The 24,709-nt window shown below is 40.5% G+C and overlaps 1 protein-coding gene across 1 annotated transcript in view; it reads right to left on the reverse strand.

Moving 5' to 3' along the window:
• LOC133570156 (cytoplasmic phosphatidylinositol transfer protein 1-like) overlaps window positions 1–24,709 on the reverse strand; it is a 152,409-nt gene that overhangs the window by 47,744 nt on the left and 79,956 nt on the right. Inside the window, exon 2 of the mRNA XM_061922866.2 lies at window positions 3,343–3,491. Within this exon, the coding sequence (XP_061778850.2) occupies window positions 3,343–3,491 (149 nt within the window). The remainder of the gene's footprint in view (window positions 1–3,342; window positions 3,492–24,709) is intronic.

Genomic DNA, 24,709 nt, shown 5'->3' on the forward strand with positions numbered 1-24,709 from the left:
CTCGACTAGATTATACATGTGAACCTAAAGCACAACGTAACAAATGCAGAATTCTGCACCTCCTTTGGCTGACAATGGCACTACAAAGTGACGACTGAATCAACTATAGATGATTAGAAATGATGCATCTTGTGTATATACCGTACTTCCTTCTCCCGCTCTGTGTAAGCGCCACACTCCTCCTACACTGCAATCTGTTGATTTCTCCACATCCCCACTCGACACTTTTAAATACATATTTTCCAGCCCCATGTTGCCAAGCTTGTGAGCATGGTGGGTGGCTGCCCAGTTTTGCAGTCATGCAAAGCTGGCAAAAATACAATAAAAATACCACAAAAAGATAGCTGGATTGCAAACGGTCCAAACAAACAAAGAAAAAAAGGTATTGTTTTATAGTCTTGAACCTAATAATCCATTCTGTACTGAGGACGCGGAGGTTGGATGGAATCAGGCTAAATGATAAAGAACAACAATCAGATGGGGAGAGCTAATAAAAGGAGGTGACATGACACGTTTCAGGTCCACACCGACTTACCAGCTAGTAACATACTTTGAGAAGTTACTTTTGGTACACAAGCAGCAAAACGATGATTATTTCGAGGCCATTTTGTGTCCCCGGCCGAGTCATACCAAAGACTATAAAAATGGGACCCATTACCTCCCTGTTTGGCACTCAGCATCAAGGGTTGGAATTGGGGGTTAAATCACCAAAATGATTCCCGGGCACGGCTACCGCTGCTCACTGCTCCCCTCACCTCCCAGGGGGTGAACAAGGGGATGGGTCAAATGCAGAGGACAAATTTCACCACACCTAGTGTGTGTGTGTGACTGTCATTGGTACTTTAACTTAACTTTAACACATGTGTGCAAGAGAGTATTTTAATTCAGTGCCATAGACAGTTTCCAAGTAAGGTTTAAATAGACGTTAGCCATTTAATCATACTTGCCAACCCTCCCGGATTTTCCGGGAGACTCCCGAAATTCAGCCCCTCTCCCGAAAACCTCCCGGGACAAATTTTCTCCCGAAATTCAGGCGGAGCTGGAGGCCATGCCCCCTCCAGCTCCATGCGGACCTGAGTGACGTGTCGACAGCCTGTTTTCACGTCCGCTTTCCCACAATATAAACAGCGTGCCTGCCCAATCACATTATAACTGTAGAATGATGGAGGGCGAGTTCTTGGTTTCTTATGTGGGTATATAGTTAGGCAGTTTCATTAACGTCCTCCCAGCACGGCAACAACACACAACAACAGCAGTCACGTTTTCGTCTACCGTAAAGCAGTTCGTCTGCCGTAAACAGCAATGTTGTGACACTCTTAAACAGCACAATACTGCCATCTACTGTACATGCATATGTGACAATAACATCTACGGCTTTTAGAGAGTGCAGTGAACAACTGCGCACACAACAAGGAGACAAAGCAGAATGCATCATTAGAGAGGATGTTCAGCATGGTTAGAAAAATAGTGACAGAATAGAATAAGGATGGACAATTCAACCCTTAACTCAACAATGAGTAGATGAGTGTTATGTGTGTGTATATGTGTAAATAAATGAACACTGAAATTCAAGTATTTCTCTTATATATATATATATATATATATATATATATATAGCTAGAATTCACTGAAAGTCAAGTATTTCTTATACTTGGTGAATTCTAGCTGTAGATATACTCCTCCCCTCTTAACCACGCCCCCAACCCCCGAAATCGGAGGTCTCAAGGTTGGCAAGTATGCATTTAATATCTAATAAATCTCTATGTGCTGCACATTTTGCCAACAGGAAGTATTCCAACTCTATACTGTACGAGAAAATATATGAATGGTAGCAAGTTATTTTGCTTCTACGTTATTTTTTCTTAGCACTTTGCTGACTCAGCATTATGGTCCCCCCCAGCACGGCGAATGCTGACACAGGTGATTGTGCTCAAATAAGTTGCCCGCAGTGCTTTGTCCACTGCTTTTCTCTCATCCTGCCATGGGTTCTCCCTTTCCCTCATCCCACCATTGGCAGGTTGAATGCACATTAAACTTCATGGATCATATCACACTGCAGTGGCTGACTGTATTGCTAATTAGCAATTTTTATATATTTTTTTTAAATGACGACCTAAACAAGTAGAGCTCATTACAATAAATATCGGTGTGTGGATACTCACATTTGGTGATATTGCAACATGTGGCAACAAATTTGGTGTCGATCCAAATTAGATTGATAGTTTATGCCCTGGGGAGGCGGATGGGTGAAGGGAGCGGGGTATGGTCTCCGTGCCAGTCTATTTTTGACTGATTTTGCAAGACATCAAAGTATCTACAAAATAACTACCGTATTTTTCGGAGTATAAGTCGCACCGGAGTATAAGTCGCACCTGCCGAAAATGCATAATAAAGAAGGAAAAAAAACATAAGTCGCACTGGCGTATAAGTTGCATTTTTTGGGGAAATTTATTTGATAAAAGCCAACACCAAGAATAGACATTTGAAAGGCAATTTAAAATAAAAATAAAGAATAGTGAACAACAGGCTGAATAAGTGTGCGTTATACGAGGCATAAATAACCAACTGAGAACGTGCCTGGTATGTTAACGTAACATATTATGGTAAGAGTCATTCAAATAACTATAACATATAGAACATGCTATACGTTTACCAAACAATCTGTCACTCCTAATCGCTAAATCCCATGAAATCTTATACGTCTAGTCTCTTACGTGAATGAGATAAATAATATTTGATATTTTACGGTAATGTGTTAATAATTTCACACATAAGTCGCTCCTGAGTATAAGTCGCACCCCCGGCCAAACTATGAAAAAAACTGCGACTTATAGTCCGAAAAATACGGTAAATCAGACATGGCCAAGGGTCTTATACTGCAACCGAATAATTTCCCCATTGTGGGAAGAATGAAGGCTATCCTATCCTATAATCCAATTATTTTAATAATCCAATAATTCATTTATGTACTGTTACATTTTAAATGATACTACCAATCAAAAGTAATGTTGAAAGAAGTAAATAACAGTTATTACCGTATTTTTCAGACTATAGGTCGCAGTTTTTTTTTCATAGTTTGGCCGGGGGTGAGACTTATACTCAGGAGCGGCTTATGTGTGAAATTATTAACATATTACCGTAAAATATCAAATAATAATAATAGTGTTCTTGTCTAATGTAGGGATTGTGAATGATAAAATCAAAAAATCAAAAAGTGCAGTTCCCCTTTAAGTAGTCATCACAACAACAACAAAAATAAAATAAAAAATAAAAAAATAAAATAAAATAAAATCACACCAGTAGTTGAAAAATACGTGTTCACTCCTAAGACAAAACACTGACCTGTTGAGGTAGAGGCGTTTCTCTGTGAACTGTCCCTGGCCATGATTGGGGTCTTCATAGGGTTCATTCTGGACCACCTCCACACCTTCCCCTCGATCGCTCTGCTCATGGCTGTGTTTGCTGATCATGTACAGCTGCCCGACACGGTACTGGAACAACAGAAGCATGACATAAACGTGTTGGTCTTAAACAGGTGGAATAGCAGGCCAGTGTGTCTTGTTTGATAGAACAACATCTGGCAGTCTCTGCGATACCGCAAAACAAGCTGCTGGAGTTAAAACTCTTGGGCAGACTTTGAGGTCGCAGATAAAAAAAAAATAAGCACAGAAATTTCTCCTGGACCAGTTGGGACACTTGCAGCTACAGCAACAACGTAACATAGGCTCAATTCCAATTGTCCCTCCTCCCCAGGGCCTCTTCTACTTGACCCTGCCCCTTGGCTCTAGCATTTAGTGCCTTGGCGAAGTATTGCTGGAGTCTCGCTACGTCATCAACCCTCGTCATTTGTCAGCTGTGACATAAGGCAGATGCGACAAATGTTTACTTTCAAGATTCTGTCACACGCGATGATTTGCTTTGCTTGTACTCTAATTTTCTTTCCCCTGTTTTTATGAGGAAGAAGACCGTTTAGAAGACAACGTTTTCGGCTAAATATGCAAGTGCTAGCACTTCAGCTTGCGGTATGTAAAATGTGTTTCACTGTGTGTTTGTGTTAGAATTTAATATTTACGGGCACTAGCTAAGGTTTGAAGTCTGACTGAAACCACGAGTGTCATCAATTTTCCGGACCATAGGGCGCACCGGATTATTAGGCGCACTGTCGATTAGCGGGTCTATTTTCATACAATAGGCGGACCGGATTATAGGGCGTATTAAAAAGGGTAATTTTTTTTTTCTAAATTGAAAACACTTCCTTGTGGTCTACATAGCATGTAATGGTGGTTCTTTGGTCAAAATGTTGCATAGATGATGTTTTACAGATCATCTTCAAGCCGCTTTCTGACAGTCCCTTCAGGATGCGCCGTTCTGTGGACGGTCTTATTTACGTGGCTCACTTTCAGCAGCGTCTTTTCTCCGTTATCTTTGTTGCAGCGGTGTAGCGTGCAAGGACGGGAGTGGAAGAAGTGTCAAAAGATGGAGCTAACTGTTTTAATGACATTCAGACTTTACTTCAATCAGTGGTTCTTAACCTGGGTTCGATCGAACCCTAGGGGTTCGGTGAGTCGGCCTCAGGGGTTCGGCGGAGGTCAAAACACACCCGACTCATCGTGTAAATAAAAACTTCTCCCTATCGGCGTATTACGGATACGGCAACAGCAGAAGTCACACTGATTTGCAGGTGTGTAATTTGTAGTGAGTTTATGCACTGTGTTGGTTTTGTTGTTTGAACAAGGTGATGTTCATGCACGGTTCATTTTGTGCACCAGTAAAAAAACATGGTAACACTTTAGTATGGGGAACATATTCACCATTAATTAGTTGCTTATTAACATGCAAATTAGTAACATATTGGCTCCTAACTAGTCATTATTAAGTACTTATTAATGCCTTATTCAGCGTGGCCTTATTATAACCCTAATCCTCTAACTCTGGCCCTAACCCTAACCAAATAACTCTAAATTAAGTATTTGTTACTTAGAATATGTTCCCCATACTAAAGTGTTACCAAAAACATAACTTTGTCTTGAATTTGAAAAAAAAAAAAAAACATTTTATTTTTCACTAAAGAAGGGTTCGGTGAATGCGCATATGAAACTGGTGGGGTTCGGTACCTCCAACAAGGTTAAGAACCACTGACTTGAATCAATAACAGAGCAGCATCTCCTCATCCGTGGCTCACTAGTGCAACAACAACGCCGGAAATGTGTCCCGTGAAAAACTGTCCGACCGAAACTCTAATAATTAAAGTTCCTTGGGTGAATAATGTACACTCACTATACCGGTATGTTTTAGCACTTTCATGGAGAGTTTACTGACAGATATAAGTAAGAACTTTACACTGCTTTATACCAAAAATGGCAACAGCGGAGGATGAATGCCACATAAGAATATAGAGGAAAAAGAAGAAGCTTATCGACTACGGTGTCGGCACGGACTACAAAGGCGGACTTATGCAGATCAGGAGGTACCAGAAGGTAAGAAAGGTTGCTTTTGCATAATATTGTGAAACAATATTATGCAAAACAAACGCCAGATATGTCTTACCTTATATACACACACACACATCATAATAATACTCGTATGTTGAAGCACAGTACAATCCATCAAACGGTGCTGCTTCATAGCTTACCAAAGTCATACTAAAACATTTTGATGGATTGAGCGCCGTGTGTAATGTTCTATATTGTCATCTTGAGTCATATTGCAGTCTACACGTATCTCTTGTGTGACTGCCATCTACTGGTCACACTATCATTTCACCATGTACTAAATAAAATAGCTTTGAGGTCGGTAAGCACAAACAAAATTATTCCGTACATTAGGCGCACCGGGTTATAAGGCGCACAGTCGAGTTTTGAGAAAATGAAAGGATTTTAAGTGTGCTTAATAGTCCGAAAAATACGGTCCTTACATTTGTACACATCTTTGGGTTTTTAGTTCAGGTCCTCTGCAGCTACATAAAATCTGCTTAGTAGTGTTTAGTGGTCTAATATAAAATATCAGGGATTGCTTTAAAGGGTATTTCTAAGTAGCCCTATGCAGCACACATGCTTTAAAAGAAAGTCCAGCACAGCACAAGTACGTCTTAACACAGCAGGAGCTGCAGGCCTGGGATGAAAACCCTTCCCTATGCCACGCTAGTTCTCTCTCTCTCTCGCTGACCTTTACCTGTCAAGAGGGGAAACGCCACACAATCACCTGAAATACATTTCAATATGTGTCAGCACCCTGCTGCTGTTGCAAGTCTCCAAAGTAAATTAATTCACAGCTTCTGTCAAGGATCAGTAAAACAAACGCCTTTAGGTTCATCGGGTCATCAGATAGGATGTGGTGAGAAAGACGCAAAACCAAGCAGAGACGATGCTACCTTTTTAGTGTGACTTGACATTTGATGCATAATTATACAATTTCCCCAATCGGACATCTAAGATTATTTATAGACGATTTCCAGTAATCTTTGCTATACACAATATCAAGAGATCTAATACAAGAATTTACGGCTGGGTCATACGGCTAAAAACTATCACAATAAAAGTTTTTTTGTATCGGTTGATATTGATGAATTATATTTTATGACCTATCGAAAGTAAGGACCAGGACAAAAATATTAAATATTAAAACATTTTATTTGAAATGTAACCTTCCTCTGGTTATAATCTATAAACGCAGAAAGGAAATGTAAACAATGGAAAATCAATGTAAACAATTCTAAAATCACAACACTTATAAGATACAAAAATAAGGAATATGTAAAAAATGCTTAATAAAGTAACAAAATAGTGCAAAGTATGAAAATGTAAACAAACCCAAGAAGTTAAGTGGTAAGTAATTTAATTTGGTCTGTTATTTGAGTATGAAAAAATTCTTTTAAATTAGCACATTATATTTTGTTGTTTATTTTATTTATATAGTCCTGCATTTTAGTTCCTACTGTTGCGTTTGGACCAGTTGTTCCTCCCAGGGAATTCAAGTTTCTGGTCGCTCCCAAGCTCTTTACGACACTTAAAGCTGAGTAGAAGAACCACCAGAGACAGAATAGGCATTTTGTAATATATTTGCAAAGCTTTGTAAGTATAATGAGACCAGTCCAGCATAGAACATTCAATCGCGCAGCTAAGATGGTCTGCCCCAAAATATGGAAACCTTCTATTCTATAAAGTCTCTCTCCCTCCCACCCTCGCTGTCTTGTTTTTCCAGCCCAAACACATGCCCATTGTCCTCCGCAGCTGGACTCAAGAAGAGATAAAAGAAGGAGTATCTCTCCTCCTTACATTCCATAGTCAAGGTTAGCACACAGTATTTGCAGACAACCAAAAGACCACAATTGGAAGAAAAACACTAGCTGTTTTGTAATATGATTATGAAAATAAAGAAGTAACACTTAAATACGGATATATGTAAATATCTGCCTCCGACACTCCCTATGTCTGTACATCTGAATCGAGTTTAAGTTAAAAAGAAAAGATGAGCGCTGTTTAAAAAAAATCTTAAAAAACTGCCATACTGTCGAGGTGTCCCGTTTCATCGACAATTCCATCGCTCTCTGCAGCACTCATTTGTACTTTCTCTTCTCAGTCCATGCAGAGAATCAACAGCAAGATGTAACCAAACTTGATAGTACTGTGACGCGACTGGCTATTTAGCATTTCCCTCCCATTGCTCACTTCCTGTGAGCCTTTGTTTATGCAACCAAACATGCTTACATTTATACACTTTCTTCCGAAAAAAAAAAAAAAATACACATACAGTATAACAAACGTTTTATCTAACTTTTTTTTTTATTGAAATAGATTACATGTGTCTCTCTCTCTCTATATATATATATATATATATATATATATATATATATATATATATATATATATATATATATATATATATATATATATATATATATATATATATATATATATATATATATATATATATATATATATATATATATATATATATATATATATATATATATATATATATATATATATATATATATATATATATATATATATATATATATATATATATATATATATATATATATATATATATATATATATATATATATACATACACACACACACACACAATAAACTCATCTTTGATCAGCACACCACGGACATTCAAAAAAGAAGTCAACAAAGACTGTCAGCCATCCGAAAACTTAAAGGACTATATGTTGCACCTCATCTGCTGTTATTACTTTACCAAAGCATTGTTCAACCCATACTTCTGTACTGTTCCACATGTTTTTTCACCATGCTTTCTGTAACCAACCGGACCAAACTCACACGCATTACAAACATAGCAGCTAAAATCATCGGCCTACCCACACCCAACATTTCAGACTTAAACCACAGGTCCATCACCCGACTGGCAAAAACAATAGTCCAGGATATCACTCACCCGCTACACCAATACATCACCCCACTACCATCAGGGCGCAGGTACAGAACTATCAAATTCCGGAGGGCCCGCCTCAGGAAAAGCCTTATCCCTGCAGCTATAGCCGCCCTTAACAGCAGGCCCGGCCGACCTGTCTGACAAGCCTGTAAATGTGTGTTGGTCATGTATGATGTCTTTTTGTAATTTTTTTATTTTTTTTATGTGATGTGTAATGTCTAGTGTTTAAATGTACGGCAGTGACAATGAATTTCCCCAAGGGGACCAATAAATCTAAATCTAATCTAATCTACATACACACATATATACATACACACAAACACACACATACACACACACATATACACATACATATACATATATATACACATACATATATATATATATATATATATATATATATATATATATATATTTATATAGTCCTACAGTAAATGCTTTACAAATTCTGCTTTTACTGTAGGTTAGAGTTCAGTTCTACACCATTATCTTTAATAAAAGACAGACTATTTGATAGAGATCTATCACAAGATCCATTAGACTGTGCGGACATCATGACATTGAGTGGTTAATTAGAGCCGAGTTGCAGGGACAGCTTACATTTTGGATCACCTCTGAGTTGCATTCAGGAGTGGTGGCAGTGTCAGGTGTCTGTAAGGCCATTACAAATGAGCTCTGTGGCTCATTGTTTAGTGTTTACCCAATAATACGATGGAATAAAAGGTTTTAGGCAGTTCTGTAGAGAGGTGAAAGGCGCAAGATTGTACAAAAAAAAGGAAAACTACAAAATGCAAGAGCCCTTACATTCAAGGGAGTACTTCAGCTCTTAAAACACTATCAGCATAATCTACTAAAATGCATACAACACGCACTAAACCGCGCGCACAAACTCAATTGTTGGCTAGAAATCCAAAGACATACAGCAAGACAGTTTGGACACATTTTGAGTGTTTGATCACACAAAGTGATCTTTAAGACAGCCTGACACAGCTCTGACCGGTGCAAGGTACAAAACCCAAAACCAGTCAATTCAGCACGTTGTGTAAATCGTAAATAAAAACAGAACAATGATTTGCACATCCTTTTCAACTTATATTCAATTGAACACACTGCAAAGACAATATATTTAATGTTGGAACTGAGAAACTTATTTATTTTGCAAATAATCATTAACTTAGAATAAATAAATGGCTTTGTGTTTGCATAGTAGAGTTTTAACTTGCGCTTACAGATGTAGCGACTACGGATATCCCGATCCAGGTTTTTGCACTTCCGATCCGATACCGATATTGTTTTTGCATTTCCGATCCCGATACTGACCGATACTGGCCTATCCAAGCATGTATTAAAGTTTAAAGTTATTTAGCCTACTTAGTTGTCAGAATCATGTTGAAAAGGGTTTTAGTACTCTTGATAACAACTAGCCAGCTGAATTAGGGGAGTTTGAATAATACACAATGGTTGGTAACAAGAAACTGACCTGTTTATTCAAGGATAAACACAAAATAGACAAAATTATACATGACAAACAGAAATGGCATCATTGAACTAGGGCTGGGCGATAAGGCCTTTTTTTAATATTGCGATATTTTAAGGCCATATTGCGATACACGATATATATCTCGATATTTTGCCTTAGCCTTGAATGAACACTAGATGCATATAATCACAGCAGTATGATGATTCTATGTGTTTTGATTGAATGATTGAGACTTTTATTAGTAGGTTGCACAGTGAAGTACATATTCCGTACAATTGACCACTAAATGGTAACACCCGAATAAGTTTTTCAACTTGTTTAAGTCGGGGTCCACTTAAATTGATTCATGATACAGATATATACTATCAGATATATACTATCATCATAACACAGTCATCACACAAGTTAATCACATTGAATTATTTACATTATTTATAATCCAGGGTGTGGAGGGGGGCGCCGGATGTAAGTGTCAAAAAGACAGCCAAAAGAGTTTGATATGAGAATAAATCTAAAGTTAAAATATAGGGTAGAAATGCACCCATTTGCAGGAAATGTCTTGATTTTAAAAAATTTCTTTCAAGGCTTGCATGTCTACATTAAAACATTCTTCTTCATACTGCATTAATATATGCTACTTTTAAACTTTCATGCAGAGAAGGAAATCACAACTAAAAAAATTACTAATTTTTTCATACGGTGTTGATCTGGAAATTTTTGCCTCAGCATTTTGATGGTGTGGGCATGTGGCACCGAATGGAGATAAGCGTCTCGACAGACGTCACAATATTTGAACAATGCTGACGAAAACTGTTTTCTCTGTCGTGTCCGTGTGTCGAAATTGTTATGCGCTTATTTTTTTATTTGATTTTGTGCGTGGCATAGATTTGCTATGCGCAGAGGACGCTTAAACAATGCGCAATTGCACAAGCGCACCTTAGAGGGAGCGTTGCTCGCACGGCTGCGCTAGCATCACAGCTAACGTTAGCCATGCTGCTACCTCTCTGCTGGGAGAGGGCGCATACGTATGTGACACATACGTATGTGACGTATGACGTGACAGTATGTGACGTGTGTAAAAAGGTGCGCTTGCTGTCTGTGAGAGGGAGACACAGGAAAGAGTGAGAAGAGCCTGTCGTGTAATGCCAGCAGCTAAAAGCAACTGTGTGAGAATCCACAGACCTGTGGATGTGTTGAAGGTGTGCTGGAAAATGCGGAACGGAAATTAGGGAGCAGCAGAAAAGTGTAATGTATTATTTAAATCGGTGCGTTGGAAAACACGGACCGGAGTTTGTTTGTTTTTTAACTGAATCTGGATCAGCATTTTCCCATGCCTTGCCGATACGCAATTTTTGGCAAATATCGGATCGGGACATCCCTAGTAGCGACCAACTGCCGCTTACCATCCAATTGTCATGTTCTAGAACTCGTGTCAAACTCGATGCCCGAGGGCTATATCTGGCCCGCCACCTTATTTTATGTGACCCGCAAAGGCCTGGAATCACCATGCGTCCGTTTCTAAATGGAGTCAACTTTCTATTTTGACAGAAAAAAAAAATACATGTACTGGGGACGGCGTGGCGAGGTTGGGAGAGTGGCCATGCCAGCAACCTGAGGGTTCCTGGTTCGATCCCCACCTTCTACCTACCTCGTCACATCCGTTGTGTCGTTGAGCAGGACACTTCACCCTTGCTCCTGATGGGTCGTGGTTAGGGCCTTGCGTGGCTGCTCCCACCATCAGTGTGTGAATGTGGAAATAGTGAATTATATTTATATAGCGCTTTTCTCTAGTGACTCAAAGTGCTTTACATAGTGAAACCCAATATCTAATTTACATTTAAACCAGTGTGGGTGGCACTAGGAGCAGGCGGGTAAAGTGTCTTGCCCAAGGACACAACGGCAGTGACTAGGTTGGCAGAAGCGGATATCTAACCTGGAACCCTCAAGTTGCTAGCACGGCCACTCTACCAAACAAGCTATACCGCCCCAAAATAAAATAGTGTCAAAGCGCTTTGAGTACCTTGAAGGTAGAAAAGCGCTATACAAGTATAACCCATTTACCATGTATGCAATGTCATATATTTTAACCTTAATCTAATATTGCAACAAATATATTATCACACATTCCAAACATCAAAATAAGTCCTTAAATATCTGCTTGACTCATGATTTTCAAGCAACTTATCCATCAATATTTTTCAGTAAAAACTGGTAGCTCAGTTGCCAGAATTTTACCGTAAAAACAAAAAAGTGTAATATTGTTTTTCCATTTACAGTAATACACTGTAAAAACAACGACCGTAGATTTTACAGTACAACAGTGGTACCGTTTTCCCTATTTACATTTACAGTATACATTGCAAAAAACATTGCACATTTTATGGTAAAATTCCAGCAGCTAAACTTTGCTCTAAAACAGGGGTGTCAAAGTCAAAGCCCATGGGCCAGATCCGTCCCGCGAATGAATTATCTATGGCCCCCGGGATGATATCTAATTAGTATTAGGCCCGCAAGCCACAGTCGCCTGCTGCTGCTGTTTTCCACGCACCAATACTCCATCAGTGTTGGCGCTAGGAATTTTCAAAAATGGGGTCCCAGGGAGCCATAACAGTTGGATACAATATGTCTTGCAGTGTCTCCAGTTAGAGAAGCTTCGGTTCTCGCAGAAAGGATCTGTGTCATCTTTCCATAAAACTTGGGGCCCCCTCCTAGACCTTATTAGGGACAAGCTTGACATCACCCCAAGCGACTCGAGTAACACAACTTAGACAGAGCTGACCGCTGAAGCCCTCCCGACCCTCATTCCTTGTGTTTATTTACTTTTAAATTTTATTTTATTGCATATCTTATGTAGTATTTATTTATTTATTTTACCTTATTTATCTTTTATTTATCTTTAATATATTTGTTAGATTGAATCTAAATTTGCATATATTCATGTGTGTTTATATTTGTTTTGGGCACTAGGTGACAAGGGAATTAAAGTGGGTGGGTATTGTAAGGGGTGGGGTATATTATGTTACATATTGTAAAATGTGCAGATACCTCAACTTGCTGTTGCCATGATCCATCATACTGTACTGTCTGCAAAATTCAATAAAAATATTTGAAAAAAAAAAAAATGGGTCAAGTCATAAAAATGGGGTTCCACTTTTTTGTAACCGTTTTGGAAACAAATGATAAATATATGCATTATCCTGTTATATCTCACGTTCTATATTGTGTTTTGGAAAAAGGTTGTCATAAATGTTAAATTCATTACAAAAACATTTTTATGCATATGTAAATTTATTCAGCTATAAACATTCACTTCACGGATCTAAACTTTACCGCTGTCGGTATTTTTTCTATATTTTTTATTGTAATATTTTCAGAATGTGTTTGTTCTATTTTTGGCCAACGTAAGACAAAGAAAACAATCTGAAGTTGTCTTTATTTTTTGGTTTTAATGCCATGATTTTAATCGTCCGGCCGGCATGTGCACAGATTTTCCTCCATGCGGCCCCTGCGCTAAAATGAGTTTGACACCACTGTTCTAAAAATCTACATATTTTTCTTAGTGTATGTAAAAATATATAACAATACATTTTGTAATGAAGCAATTTAAAATGTATATATTATTCACTGTTAAAATTGGCCCTTTGAGGGCAGCCATAACTGCGATGTGGCCCCCAATGATAACGAGTTTGACACCCCTGTTTCGGAAGCTCAAGTCACCCCCAAAATTTCAATACATTTTACACCTTTCTGACAAAATGCATCCAAGTAATAACTCCGTAAACTCACTCAATTCTTGTCCCAGATATACACTAACTTAAAGGGGAACATTATCACCAGACCTATGTAAGCGTCAATATATACCTTGATGTTGCAGAAAAAGACCATATATTTTTTTAACCGGTTTCCAAACTCTAAATGGGTGAATTTTGGCGAATTAAACGCCTTTCTAATATTCGCTCTCGTAGCGATGACGTCACAACGTGGCGTCACATCGGGAAGCAATCCGCCATTTTCTCAAACACCGAGTCAAATCAGCTCTGTTATTTTCCGTTTTTTCCACTGTTTTCCGTACCTTGGAGACATCATGCCTCGTCGGTGTGTTGTCGGAGGGTGTAACAACACGAACAGGGACGGATTCAAGTTGCACCAGTGGCCCAAAGATGCAAAAGTGGCAAGAAATTGGACGTTTGTTCCGCACACTTTACCGACGAAAGCTATGCTACGACAGAGATGGCAAGAATGTGTGGATATCCTGCGACACTCAAAGCAGACGCATTTCCAACGATAACGTCAAAGAAATCTGCCGCCAGACCCCCATTGAATCTGCCGGAGTGTGTGAGCAATTCAGGGACAAAGGACCTCGGTAGCACGGCAAGCAATGGCGGCAGTTTGTTCCCGCAGACGAGCGAGCTAAACCCCCTGGATGTCTTGGCTCACACCGTCAAGAGAAGAATATCGACCCTAGCTTCCCTGGCCTGCTGACATGAGGGTATGTCTACAGAATATATTAATTGATGAAAATTGGGCTGTCTGCACTCTCAAAGTGCATGTTGTTGCCAAATGTATTTCATATGCTGTAAACCTAGTTCATAGTTGTTAGTTTCCTTTAATGCCAAACAAACACATACCAATCGTTGGTTAGAAGGCGATCGCCAAATTTGTCCTCACTTTCTCCCGTGTCGCTGGCTGTCGTGTCGTTTGTCGGTTTTGCTTGCATACGGTTCAAACCGATATGGCTCAATAGCTTCAGTTTCTTCTTCAATTTCGTTTTCGCTACCTGCCTCCACACTACAACCATCCGTTTCAATACATCGTAATCTGTTGAATCGCTTAAGCCGCTGAAATCAGAGTCTGAATCCGAGCTAATGTCGCTATAGCTTGCTGTTCTTTCCGCCATGTTTGTTTGTGTTGGCATCACTATGTGACGTCACAGGAAAATGGACGGGTGTTTATAACGATGGTTAAAATCAGGCACTTTGAAGCTTTTTTTTTTTTTTTTTTTTTTTTTAGGGATATTGCGTGATGGGTAAAATTTAGAAAAAAACTTCGAAAAATATAATAAGCCACTGGGAACTGATTTTTAATGGTTTTAACAATTAAGAAATTGTGATAATGTTCCCCTTTAAGAACACATTTGCAGCAAGGACAATTTATTACATTTCGTTTGACCTCTTCTCTACTTAAACCAATCATTCCCACCCGCTCAGTTAATAAGGCGTCATTATACTTACACCAAGTCTCAAAAGCAATGATGGCGTTTCTGTGACCCTGCTCAACTGCGAGCAACTGAATAATGGAGATGCTCACGCCACATAAAAAATGAGGGATTGAAGGACGCTGACAGAGGACAAACGGAGGATAAAGACAGTTGGTTGAAATAGAGGGGTAGAGAGGGTAACTAAAATAGCACAGCATCACCCCAATTCCACTCTATATGATAAAGAAAAGCAGCGGCAGGCGTCATCTAAAAATAACATTTATGAGGGCCAAAGTGATTATTTGAACACGGTGCTTGGCCACAATCACGCTTTGCATGAATAAAACATAACACAACTTTCCACAGGTGTACTGGAGAGGAGGCTACGCCGGATAGTCGAACCTCGGATTCAGGAGGAACAGTGTGGTTTTCGTCCTGGTCGTGGAACTGTGGACCAGCTCTATACTCTCGGCAGGGTCCTTGAGGGTGCATGGGAGTTTGCTCAACCAGTCTACATGTGCTTTGTGGACTTGGAGAAGGCATTCGACCGTGTACCCCGGGAAGTCCTGTGGGGAGTGCTCAGAGAGTATGGGGTAACGGACTGTCTTATTGTGGCGGTTCGCTCCCTGTATAATCGGTGTCAGAGCTTGGTCCGCATTGCCGGCAGTAAGTCGGACACGTTTCCAGTGAGGGTTGGACTCCGCCAGGGCTGCCCTTTGTCACCGATTCTGTTCATAACCTTTATGGACAGAATTTCTAGGCGCAGTCAGGGCGTTGAGGGTATCTGGTTTGGTGGCTGCAGGATTAGGTCTCTGCTTTTTGCAGATGATGTGGTCCTGATGGCTTCATCTGGCCAAGATCTTCAGCTCTCACTGGATCGGTTCGCAGCCGAGTGTGAAGCGACTGGGATGAGAATCAGCACCTCCAAATCCGAGTCCATGGTTCTCGCCCGGAAAAGGGTGGAGTGCCATCTCCGGGTTGGGGAGGAGATCTTGCCCCAAGTGGAGGAGTTCAAGTACCTCGGAGTCTTGTTCACGAGTGAGGGAAGAGTGGATCGTGAGATCGACAGGCGGATCGGTGCGGCATCTTCAGTAATGCGGACGCTGTATCGATCCGTTGTGGTGAAGAAAGAGCTGAGCCAGAAGGCAAAGCTCTCGATTTACCGGTCGATCTACGTTCCCATCCTCACCTATGGTCATGAGCTTTGGGTCATGACCGAAAGGACAAGATCACGGGTACAAGCGGCCGAAATGAGTTTCCTCCGCCGGGTGGCGGGGCTCTCCCTTAGAGATAGGGTGAGAAGCTCTGCCATCCGGGGGGAGCTCAAAGTAAAGCCGCTGCTCCTCCATATCGAGAGGAGCCAGATGAGGTGGTTCGGGCATCTGGTCAGGATGCCACCCGAACGCCTCCCTCGGGAGGTGTTTCGGGCACGTCCGACCGGTAGGAGGCCACGGGGAAGACCCAGGACACGTTGGGAAGACTATGTCTCCCGGCTGGCCTGGGAACGCCTCGGGATCCACCGGGAGGAGCTGGACGAAGTGGCTGGGGAGAGGGAAGTCTGGGCTTCCCTGCTTAGGCTGCTGCCCCCGCGACCCGACCTCGGATAAGCGGAAGAAGATGGATGGATGGATGGACAACTTTCCACAATTATTGTCCTTCATTTTCGGCCCAAAAAAAAAAAAAAGGGGGCAATCATTCGAGGTAGTGATGTTGTAATAATGTAACTATTGGTTATTTCTTATCAGCGATGTTGACGGACCAATCTCGGAGGAGCGTGCAGACAATACAAAAGAGGCTGCTGCTGATTTGACTGATGACAAACCACCCTTGATTTGTAAATGCCCATTAATCAATGGAGTGACTTGTCATTATGCAGATTTACAGCCCATAAGAGCTTCACAAAACACTTGCTATATTCTAAAAAGTATGAGTGTGCAGTCCCTCTGGAAGAATGACAATCCCGAATTGAGTGGATCAATGCAATGACATTTTTTTTTTTTGGATATACTGTAAAGAGTATATTCATTTCATTAAACAATATGAGGTTTCATCAGTAAATATGGGACACTAAATACAATTACCATATTTTTCGGAGTATAAGTCGCACTGGAGTATAAGTCGCATTTTTGGGGGAAATTTGATAAAAGCCAACACCAAGAATAGACATTTGAAAGGCAATTTAAAATAAATAAAGAATAGTGAACAACAGGCTGAATAAGTGTACGTTATATGAGGCATAAATAACCAACTGAGAACGTGCCTGGTATGTTAACGTAACATATTATGGTAAGAGTCATTCAAATAACTATAACATATAGAACATGCTATACGTTTACCAAACAGTCACTCCTAATTGCTAAATCCGATGAAATCTTATACGTCTAGTCTCTTACGTGAATGAGATAAATATTTGATATTTTACGGTAATGTGTTAATTTCACACATAAGTCGCTCCTGAGTATAAGTCGGCCAAACTATGAAAAAAACTGCGACTTACAGTCCGAAAAATACGGCATACAATAAAGTTATTATATTTATGTTAAAAAAATAAAATATCCATTACTACTTCCTTAGTTATTCTGTTAAAAATGTGCAAAATGTGTTTAATACACAGGATATTGAGTGCAAAAATCTGTATTTGATAATACAATCCCATCGAAAGGCAAAATGATTCTAAAAAAAAAAAAAAAAAAAACTGAAGGAAGTTTAGAATTGGAATTATTTTAACTAAAAAAAAATAATAATAATGTTAAAAAATATATATATATATATTTATAATATTTCACATTTACCATGGGGCTCTGTTTTTGGTCCCCTGCTTTTTATCTACATTTTTCCCCTTGGCAATATTTTCCGTAAATGTAAAATACATTCAGTGTTATGCAGATGACACCCAGCTCTACGTCTCAACCAAACCAACTGCTTATCTTCCTCTTTCCTCCCTTACAGACTGCCTCAGTTAACTCAAACTGTGGTTCTCATTCAATTTCCTCCAACTCAAAAGTAATAAAACCGAAATCATACTTGTAGGTACAAAATCCATTCTAGCCAAAACCAACTCAAAACTCAAAGAAATCTGCCGCCAGACCCACATTGAATCTGCCGGAGTGTGTGAGAAATTCAGGGACAAAGGACCTCGGTAGCACGGAAAGCAATGGCGGCAGTTTGTTCCCGCAGACAAGCGAGCTAAACCCCCTGGATGTCTTGGCTCACACCCTCCCGAAGATGATCAAGAGAAGAATATCGACCCTAGCTTCCCTGGCCTGCTGACATGAGGGTATGTCTACAGAATATATTAATTGATGAAAATTGGGCTGTCTGCACTCTCAAAGTGCATGTTGTTGCCAAATGTATTTCATATGCTGTAAACCAAGTTCATAGTTGTTAGTTTCCTTTAATGCCAAACAAACACATACCAATCGTTGGTTAGAAGGCGATCGCCGAATTCGTCCTCCCTTTCTCCCGTGTCGCTTGTCGGTTTCGCTTGCATACGGTCCAAACCGATATGGCTCAATAGCTTCAGTTTCTTCTTCAATTTCGTTTTCGCTACCTGCCTCCACACTACAACCATCCGTTTCAATACATTCGTAATCTGTTGAATCGCTTAAGCCGCTGAAATCCGAGTCTGAATCCGAGCTAATGTCGCTATAGCTTGCTGTTCTTTCCGCCATGTTTGTTTGTGTTGGCTTCACTATGTGACGTCACAGGAAAATGGACGGGTGGTTAAAATCAGGCACTTTGAAGCTTCTTTTTTTTTTTAGGGATATTGCGTGATGGGTAAAATTTTGAAAAAAACTGGGAACTGATTTTTAAGGGTTTTAACAATTCTGAAATTGTGATAATGTTCCCCTTTAAAAATGGTAGAAAAGCGCTATATAAGTACAACTCATTTACCATTTAAAGTTTCAATGCTGGGGCTTTGTCTGTCCACAACTGATTACTACTTGTAAGACAAAGACTTTATATTTGTGGTTATCATAAGGATAACCACATGTCCGCGCTGTGGACGTACTTTGATGTATTCGAGATATACCCGCTAACAAAATCTAAAATGACAGTGGCAGCTTTTAAGGAGAGGAAGGATAGCAGCAAGTATGATGTCAGGCTCTCTGCAGCTCGCTAGGTCAAGGACATGGAGCGACAGAAGTAAAGACGAGTACAGTCTCCAATAACACCAGAAATAGATACTAGAATTTAGAGGTGCGAATCTTTGATTCGGTTACGATTACGATTCAGGAGCAACGATTAGATAAAAAAATCGATTATCATAATACGGACACACAAATTAGAACATGCACACGGATCAGATTACACACAGATTGGAATAGAGACACACATTACAACATGGACAGGGGAATTAAATTACACACACAGAGATTAAGATATCTGTTTTCAAACAATTTTGCTACAATAATACTTGCATACCCATCGATAAGAGTTGGTTTTGCATAACAGTTCCCAATAAGAGTTAATGTAATTTAGGCATAAGATCAGACTTACAGAGTCATCTTCAGCTATAAAGACACAATAAACAAAGTAAAATCAGTTTAATTTTAAATTATGCCAGAGTGAATCATTTTGGGCTGTACAATACAGTATATATGTATATAAAAAAAGTTTAAAAAATGTTTCACATAAAACATTTTGTAATGGTAGTGGAAAGGATGGGATGGTTAAAATCAAATGCTTAGGGCACCAATTGAGCCCAGGGCGGCCTTGCTTGCTAAAACCAAAAAGTCTAGTGACCAGTTAAAGATTCTACATGACCTACCTATGAAATTTAGGTTTGTCTAACAATATTATTGCTAAAATGGTTTTAATTGATAATGGCTTGTTGTTATCAAAATGCTGCAGTCTGCTCAGACTTAATGAATTGAGGTTTCCTGCTTAGAGAGACCACTAAGTGTCCAACCCCCCCTCGCTTTCCTCTACATCTTCAGCATGAGTGGAGTCAGTTGGCCCTGATTCAATCTAAATAGTTCACAATTCAGTACATTTTCAATCAACTCTTTTCCCATCTCATTTCCTTTTTAGCAATATTTCTTAGTAATGCCAGTAGCTTTGCCCAGCCCAGCCCGGGGGAATTCACTGAAATATTGTTAAAGCCTTGAACACAGCGCCAGTCAACAGAAAAGCTGTTTCTTCAATCACATGTCTCTAGAGGGATTCAAAGTGTCAATGGACTAAAGATGCTGGCTGTAGTAATTGGCTGAGAAACAAACATAAAATGTTAAAATGCATCAAGTGGTGTGTCTGACTCGCAAATGCTACAGCTCCATTATCTAAAAAGCCAACAAATAAGTTTAGAGTCCACTATGCTAGAAGAGCTTTCTTGTCAGTGCTCCAATTGTTGCACTTCTTTGTTCTTAAGGCTTTCAGTAATAATTTGCTCCATCAAATTAACCTTTGAATTATAGCTGACACAAAAACTTTCAGCCAATCGCCATCAAGTACCCGTGAATATATTAAGGCCAGAACTCTTAGCCCATTAGTAGGGCTCTAGGATTTTTGGAATCGGGGACAGAATCACGGAATTGGACAATAAAAACAGAATCCACTATGAAACGTGGAAAGCAGTGGTGGGCCGTGCGTTTCCCACCTCGGCCTTCAGTGAAGTGCGACTTCATTACCTTTCAAAATACCATATTTATTTCACCACATGACCAGGGCTTTACAGAAACACATTGGCGCACTACTGAGAATTGAATCACCTGAACAGCGTACAAAACGGGCTATTTTCCGGTGCATTTAAAAAAAATCACCGATTCTGTTCATAACTTTTATGGACAGAATTTCTAGGCGCAGTCAAGGCATTGAGGGGATCCGGTTTGGTGGTTGCAGGATTAGGTCTCTGCTTTTTGCAGATGATGTGGTCCTGATGGCTTCATCTGGCCAGGATCTTCAGCTCTCGCTGGATCGCTTTGCAGCAGAGTGTGAAGCGACTGGGATGAGAATCAGCACCTCCAAGTCCGAGTCCATGGTTCTCGCCCGGAAAAGGGTGGAGTGCCATCTTCGGGTTGGGGAGGAGACCCTGCCCCAAGTGGAGAAGTTCGAGTACCTCGGAGTCTTGTTCACGAGTGAGGGAAGAGTGGATCATGAGAGCGGCAGGCGGATCGGTGCGCCATCTTCAGTAATGCGGACGCTGTATCGATCCGTTGTGGTGAAGAAGGAGCTGAGCCGGAAGGCAAAGCTCTCAATTTACCGGTCGATCTACGTTCCCATCCTTACCTATGGTCATGAGCTTTGGGTTATGACCGAAAGGACAAGATCACGGGTACAAGCGGCCGAAATGAGTTTCCTCCGCCGGGTGGCAGGGCTCTCCCTTAGAGATAGGGTGAGAAGCTCTGTCATCCGGGGGGAGCTCAAAGTAAAGCCGCTGCTCCTCCACATCGAGAGGAGCCAGATGAGGTGGATCGGGCATCTGGTCAGGATGCCACCCGAACGCCTCCCTCGGGAGGTGTTTAGGGCACGTCCGACCGGTAGGAGGCCACGGGGAAGACCCAGGTCACGTTGGGAAGACTATGTCTCCCGGCTGGCCTGGGAACGCCTCGGGATCCCCCGGGAGGAGCTGGACGAAGTGGCTGGGGAGAGGGAAGTCTGGGCTTCCCTGCTTAGGCTGCTGCCCCCGCGACCCGACCTCGGATAAGCGGAAGAAGATGGATGGATGGATGGATGTAAAAAAAAAAATTCAACATGAAAAAATAAAGAATTCAAATATTTGAACTCACAACTTGTAGGACCCATCAGACGCCGTATAAGCCAGTGGTCAACCTGCTACCTTCTGGAAGGAGGTATAGATCGATTTGCGCCAGGACCACCAGAATGTCTCACAGTCTGTATCCCCAGGCTGTGAGACTGCTAAATGAACAGCCTGCCCCTTTGCTGCCCCGGACCATCTTATTACCTCACTCTTCACCACCTCAATAATTGTGCTCTAGACATTGCATTGCTGCAACATCAACGTAACACTCATCAGACATCCGACTGTTCCCACCCCCACGTCCCTCTTATCGCGATCTTCCTGACAATGCTAAAATGTAAACTATTGTCAACCTGCACATCAATGCAGTTTCTATGCCGCTGGACAAAGCTCAAACAAAATCTCGTTGTTCATGTATGATTTAAGTGTTATTATGACAATGACAATAAAGGAATTGATTGATTGGTACTGATCGTAGCCTGTTGATTCGAGTGGAAGTGGCGGGCATTACACCACCAGAATAGCGTCGCTAACTTCCGGGGTCGGCCGACCTTGTCTCACAAGATGTAGTTTCTCTTTAAATATCCTTTTTGAAAATGGCCTTGCAAATATATATCTGCCACCTAATCAATGTTTTGTTGTCCTTTGTGGGTTAAAAAAGTGAGTACCGGTGACTTCTCTGCCAGTGCCACTTCCTGCCTTAGTAAATTACAACTGATTGGACACTCACTTGGGAGTGACAAGTATCCAATCACAGTCACGTTAACGTCAGGCTACCGAGATGGGCTACTGTCAACAACTCGCGATCTGATTGGCCATCGTAGCCGTCTTTCAACTGTATGTGCTCTGTTCGTTTACACTGCACAGACCACAGCTATGTTGCTTCAGAAGGCTCCGGCAGAATTAGTTCAGCTCTGGCAACAAGCTAGCCGAATTCTGATTGGACAAAACAAACACAGGAACTTAATGTCACAAAAAGAAATTAATACTTTTAAATATTTATGGAAAGTAAATAAAAAATAAAATGAACTTTAATCAATTTATGATCATGATATTTACTGGCGGAAAGTCATCGAAATAAACATTCTGACAGCCTTAAAAGGAGATACGTTTGTCCAGGGATACCCAATTTTGGGGGACACGTGCACCCCCTCAAAAAATTAAAACATAAAAAAAACTAAAACTATTCACTCAACTCCATGGAGCCGTGGCCAACATTCTAGCCGGTCGCCCTGCACCCTTCTCAGGCCAGATCCCTGCCTACTTCATGTAGAAAAAAAAAATATTCAAAACTAATCTTATTCTAAATTACAAAATCGAACTGTAGCAACAAGACAGATTTGCTAACAAACAAGCAAGGTAATCATGTTATAAGCAACGTTAGCAGATGTAAAGTGTGGGAACATTTCACCCTATGTTGTTGCAAGAGTCGCTTCCATCCCGAAAAACTTGAGCAATGACAGACTACGGTCGACAAATTTTGTTGTGAAAATTTGTTTTCAACGTCGACGAATTGTTGCGCCTCTAATAAGATGTCTACATAAGTAAGTTTGTCAAGCTGTGACGTCACAAATGTTCCACTGTTGAAAAAAGGCTGCAAAGCATAGCATTTAGAGGCATCCCAAACTGCGTAAAATGAGTCAGGATTTAAAGTTTTGAAATTGTTTAACTAGGGGTATTTATATTGAACCGTTTCGGTACGGGGGTTTTGGTTCAGTTCGGAGGTGTACCGAACGGGTTTCCACACGGACATATTAAGTAGCGTAACGCACGTTGTGTAAACAATGCACACCGAGGCACAACACACAGCATGCTAGCAGCTAACGGGGCTACGATAGACTGACTATACATCCTTTTTTCACCGGACATGTCCTCTTTTGCGGAGCTGTCAGGGCGGAGTTTCTTAAATGCCTCAAATGTCCGGCATTTTGAGTTAGGGTTGCGTGTATTTTCAATGTACGTTCAGGGTTAAGAAGGGGTTAAAAACAAAACAAATTGTGCGCGCAGCAGCATTGGTGAGGGAGGGGCAGAGACAGAGAGAGAGAGAGAGTTATGATAAACGCGCATGCGTCACCAGGTTCTGCTTTTTATCCATAGATTTATCACATTTAATTTTTTATTATCTATAGCAGGGGTGTCAAAAGTGTGCCCCGGAGGCCATTTGCGGCCCACGGCTAATGTTTTAAAAGGCCTACGGCACATTCTAAAAATACTATTAAAATAAACAAAAACCTAACAAAAGTGAAATAAAAAAGCTTAAAGGTTAAATATAATTTAGAAAAAGTTGCAATGTTGACTAATAAAACAAAGCTGTTTTTTTTTCTTTCAAACTGTCATTGCTCAAAACATAATATTGACTCAAAATCAAAGTTATTATGAATTATTGACCTATCCAAGGTTTTGATTACTTCACATCAAATATTCCACTAAGAAAAATATTTTTGGTGGACGATTTTGCAAATTTGGTAAATAACCCAAAATTTTATAATTTTGTTGTTTTCTTACTGTACCGGAATATAACCGAACCGTGACCTCTAAACCGAGGTACGTACCGAACCGAAATTTTTGTGTACCGTTACACCCCTATGTTTAACACAAGTATCCAACATTGTAACATAAGTCAGAAAAGAGGAAAGCCATCAGAGGCATTGTTTAATATGAGTATCCAACATTGTAACAGCATTTGTAATAGGGATGTCCCGATCCGATATTTGGATCGGATTGGCTGCCGATATTTGCCAAAAATTGCGTATCGGCAAGGCATGCCGATCCAGATCCAGTTTAAAAAAAAACTGCGGTCCGTGTTTTCCAACGCACCAATTTAAATAATACATTCGACTTTTCTGCTGCTCCCTAATTTCCGTTCCGCATTTTCCAGCACACCAACACATCCACAGGTCTGTGGATTCTCACGCAGTGGCTTTTAGCT

The sequence above is a fragment of the Nerophis lumbriciformis genome, linkage group LG27 (genome assembly GCF_033978685.3).
Source record: "Nerophis lumbriciformis linkage group LG27, RoL_Nlum_v2.1, whole genome shotgun sequence".
NCBI lineage: Eukaryota > Metazoa > Chordata > Actinopteri > Syngnathiformes > Syngnathidae > Nerophis > Nerophis lumbriciformis.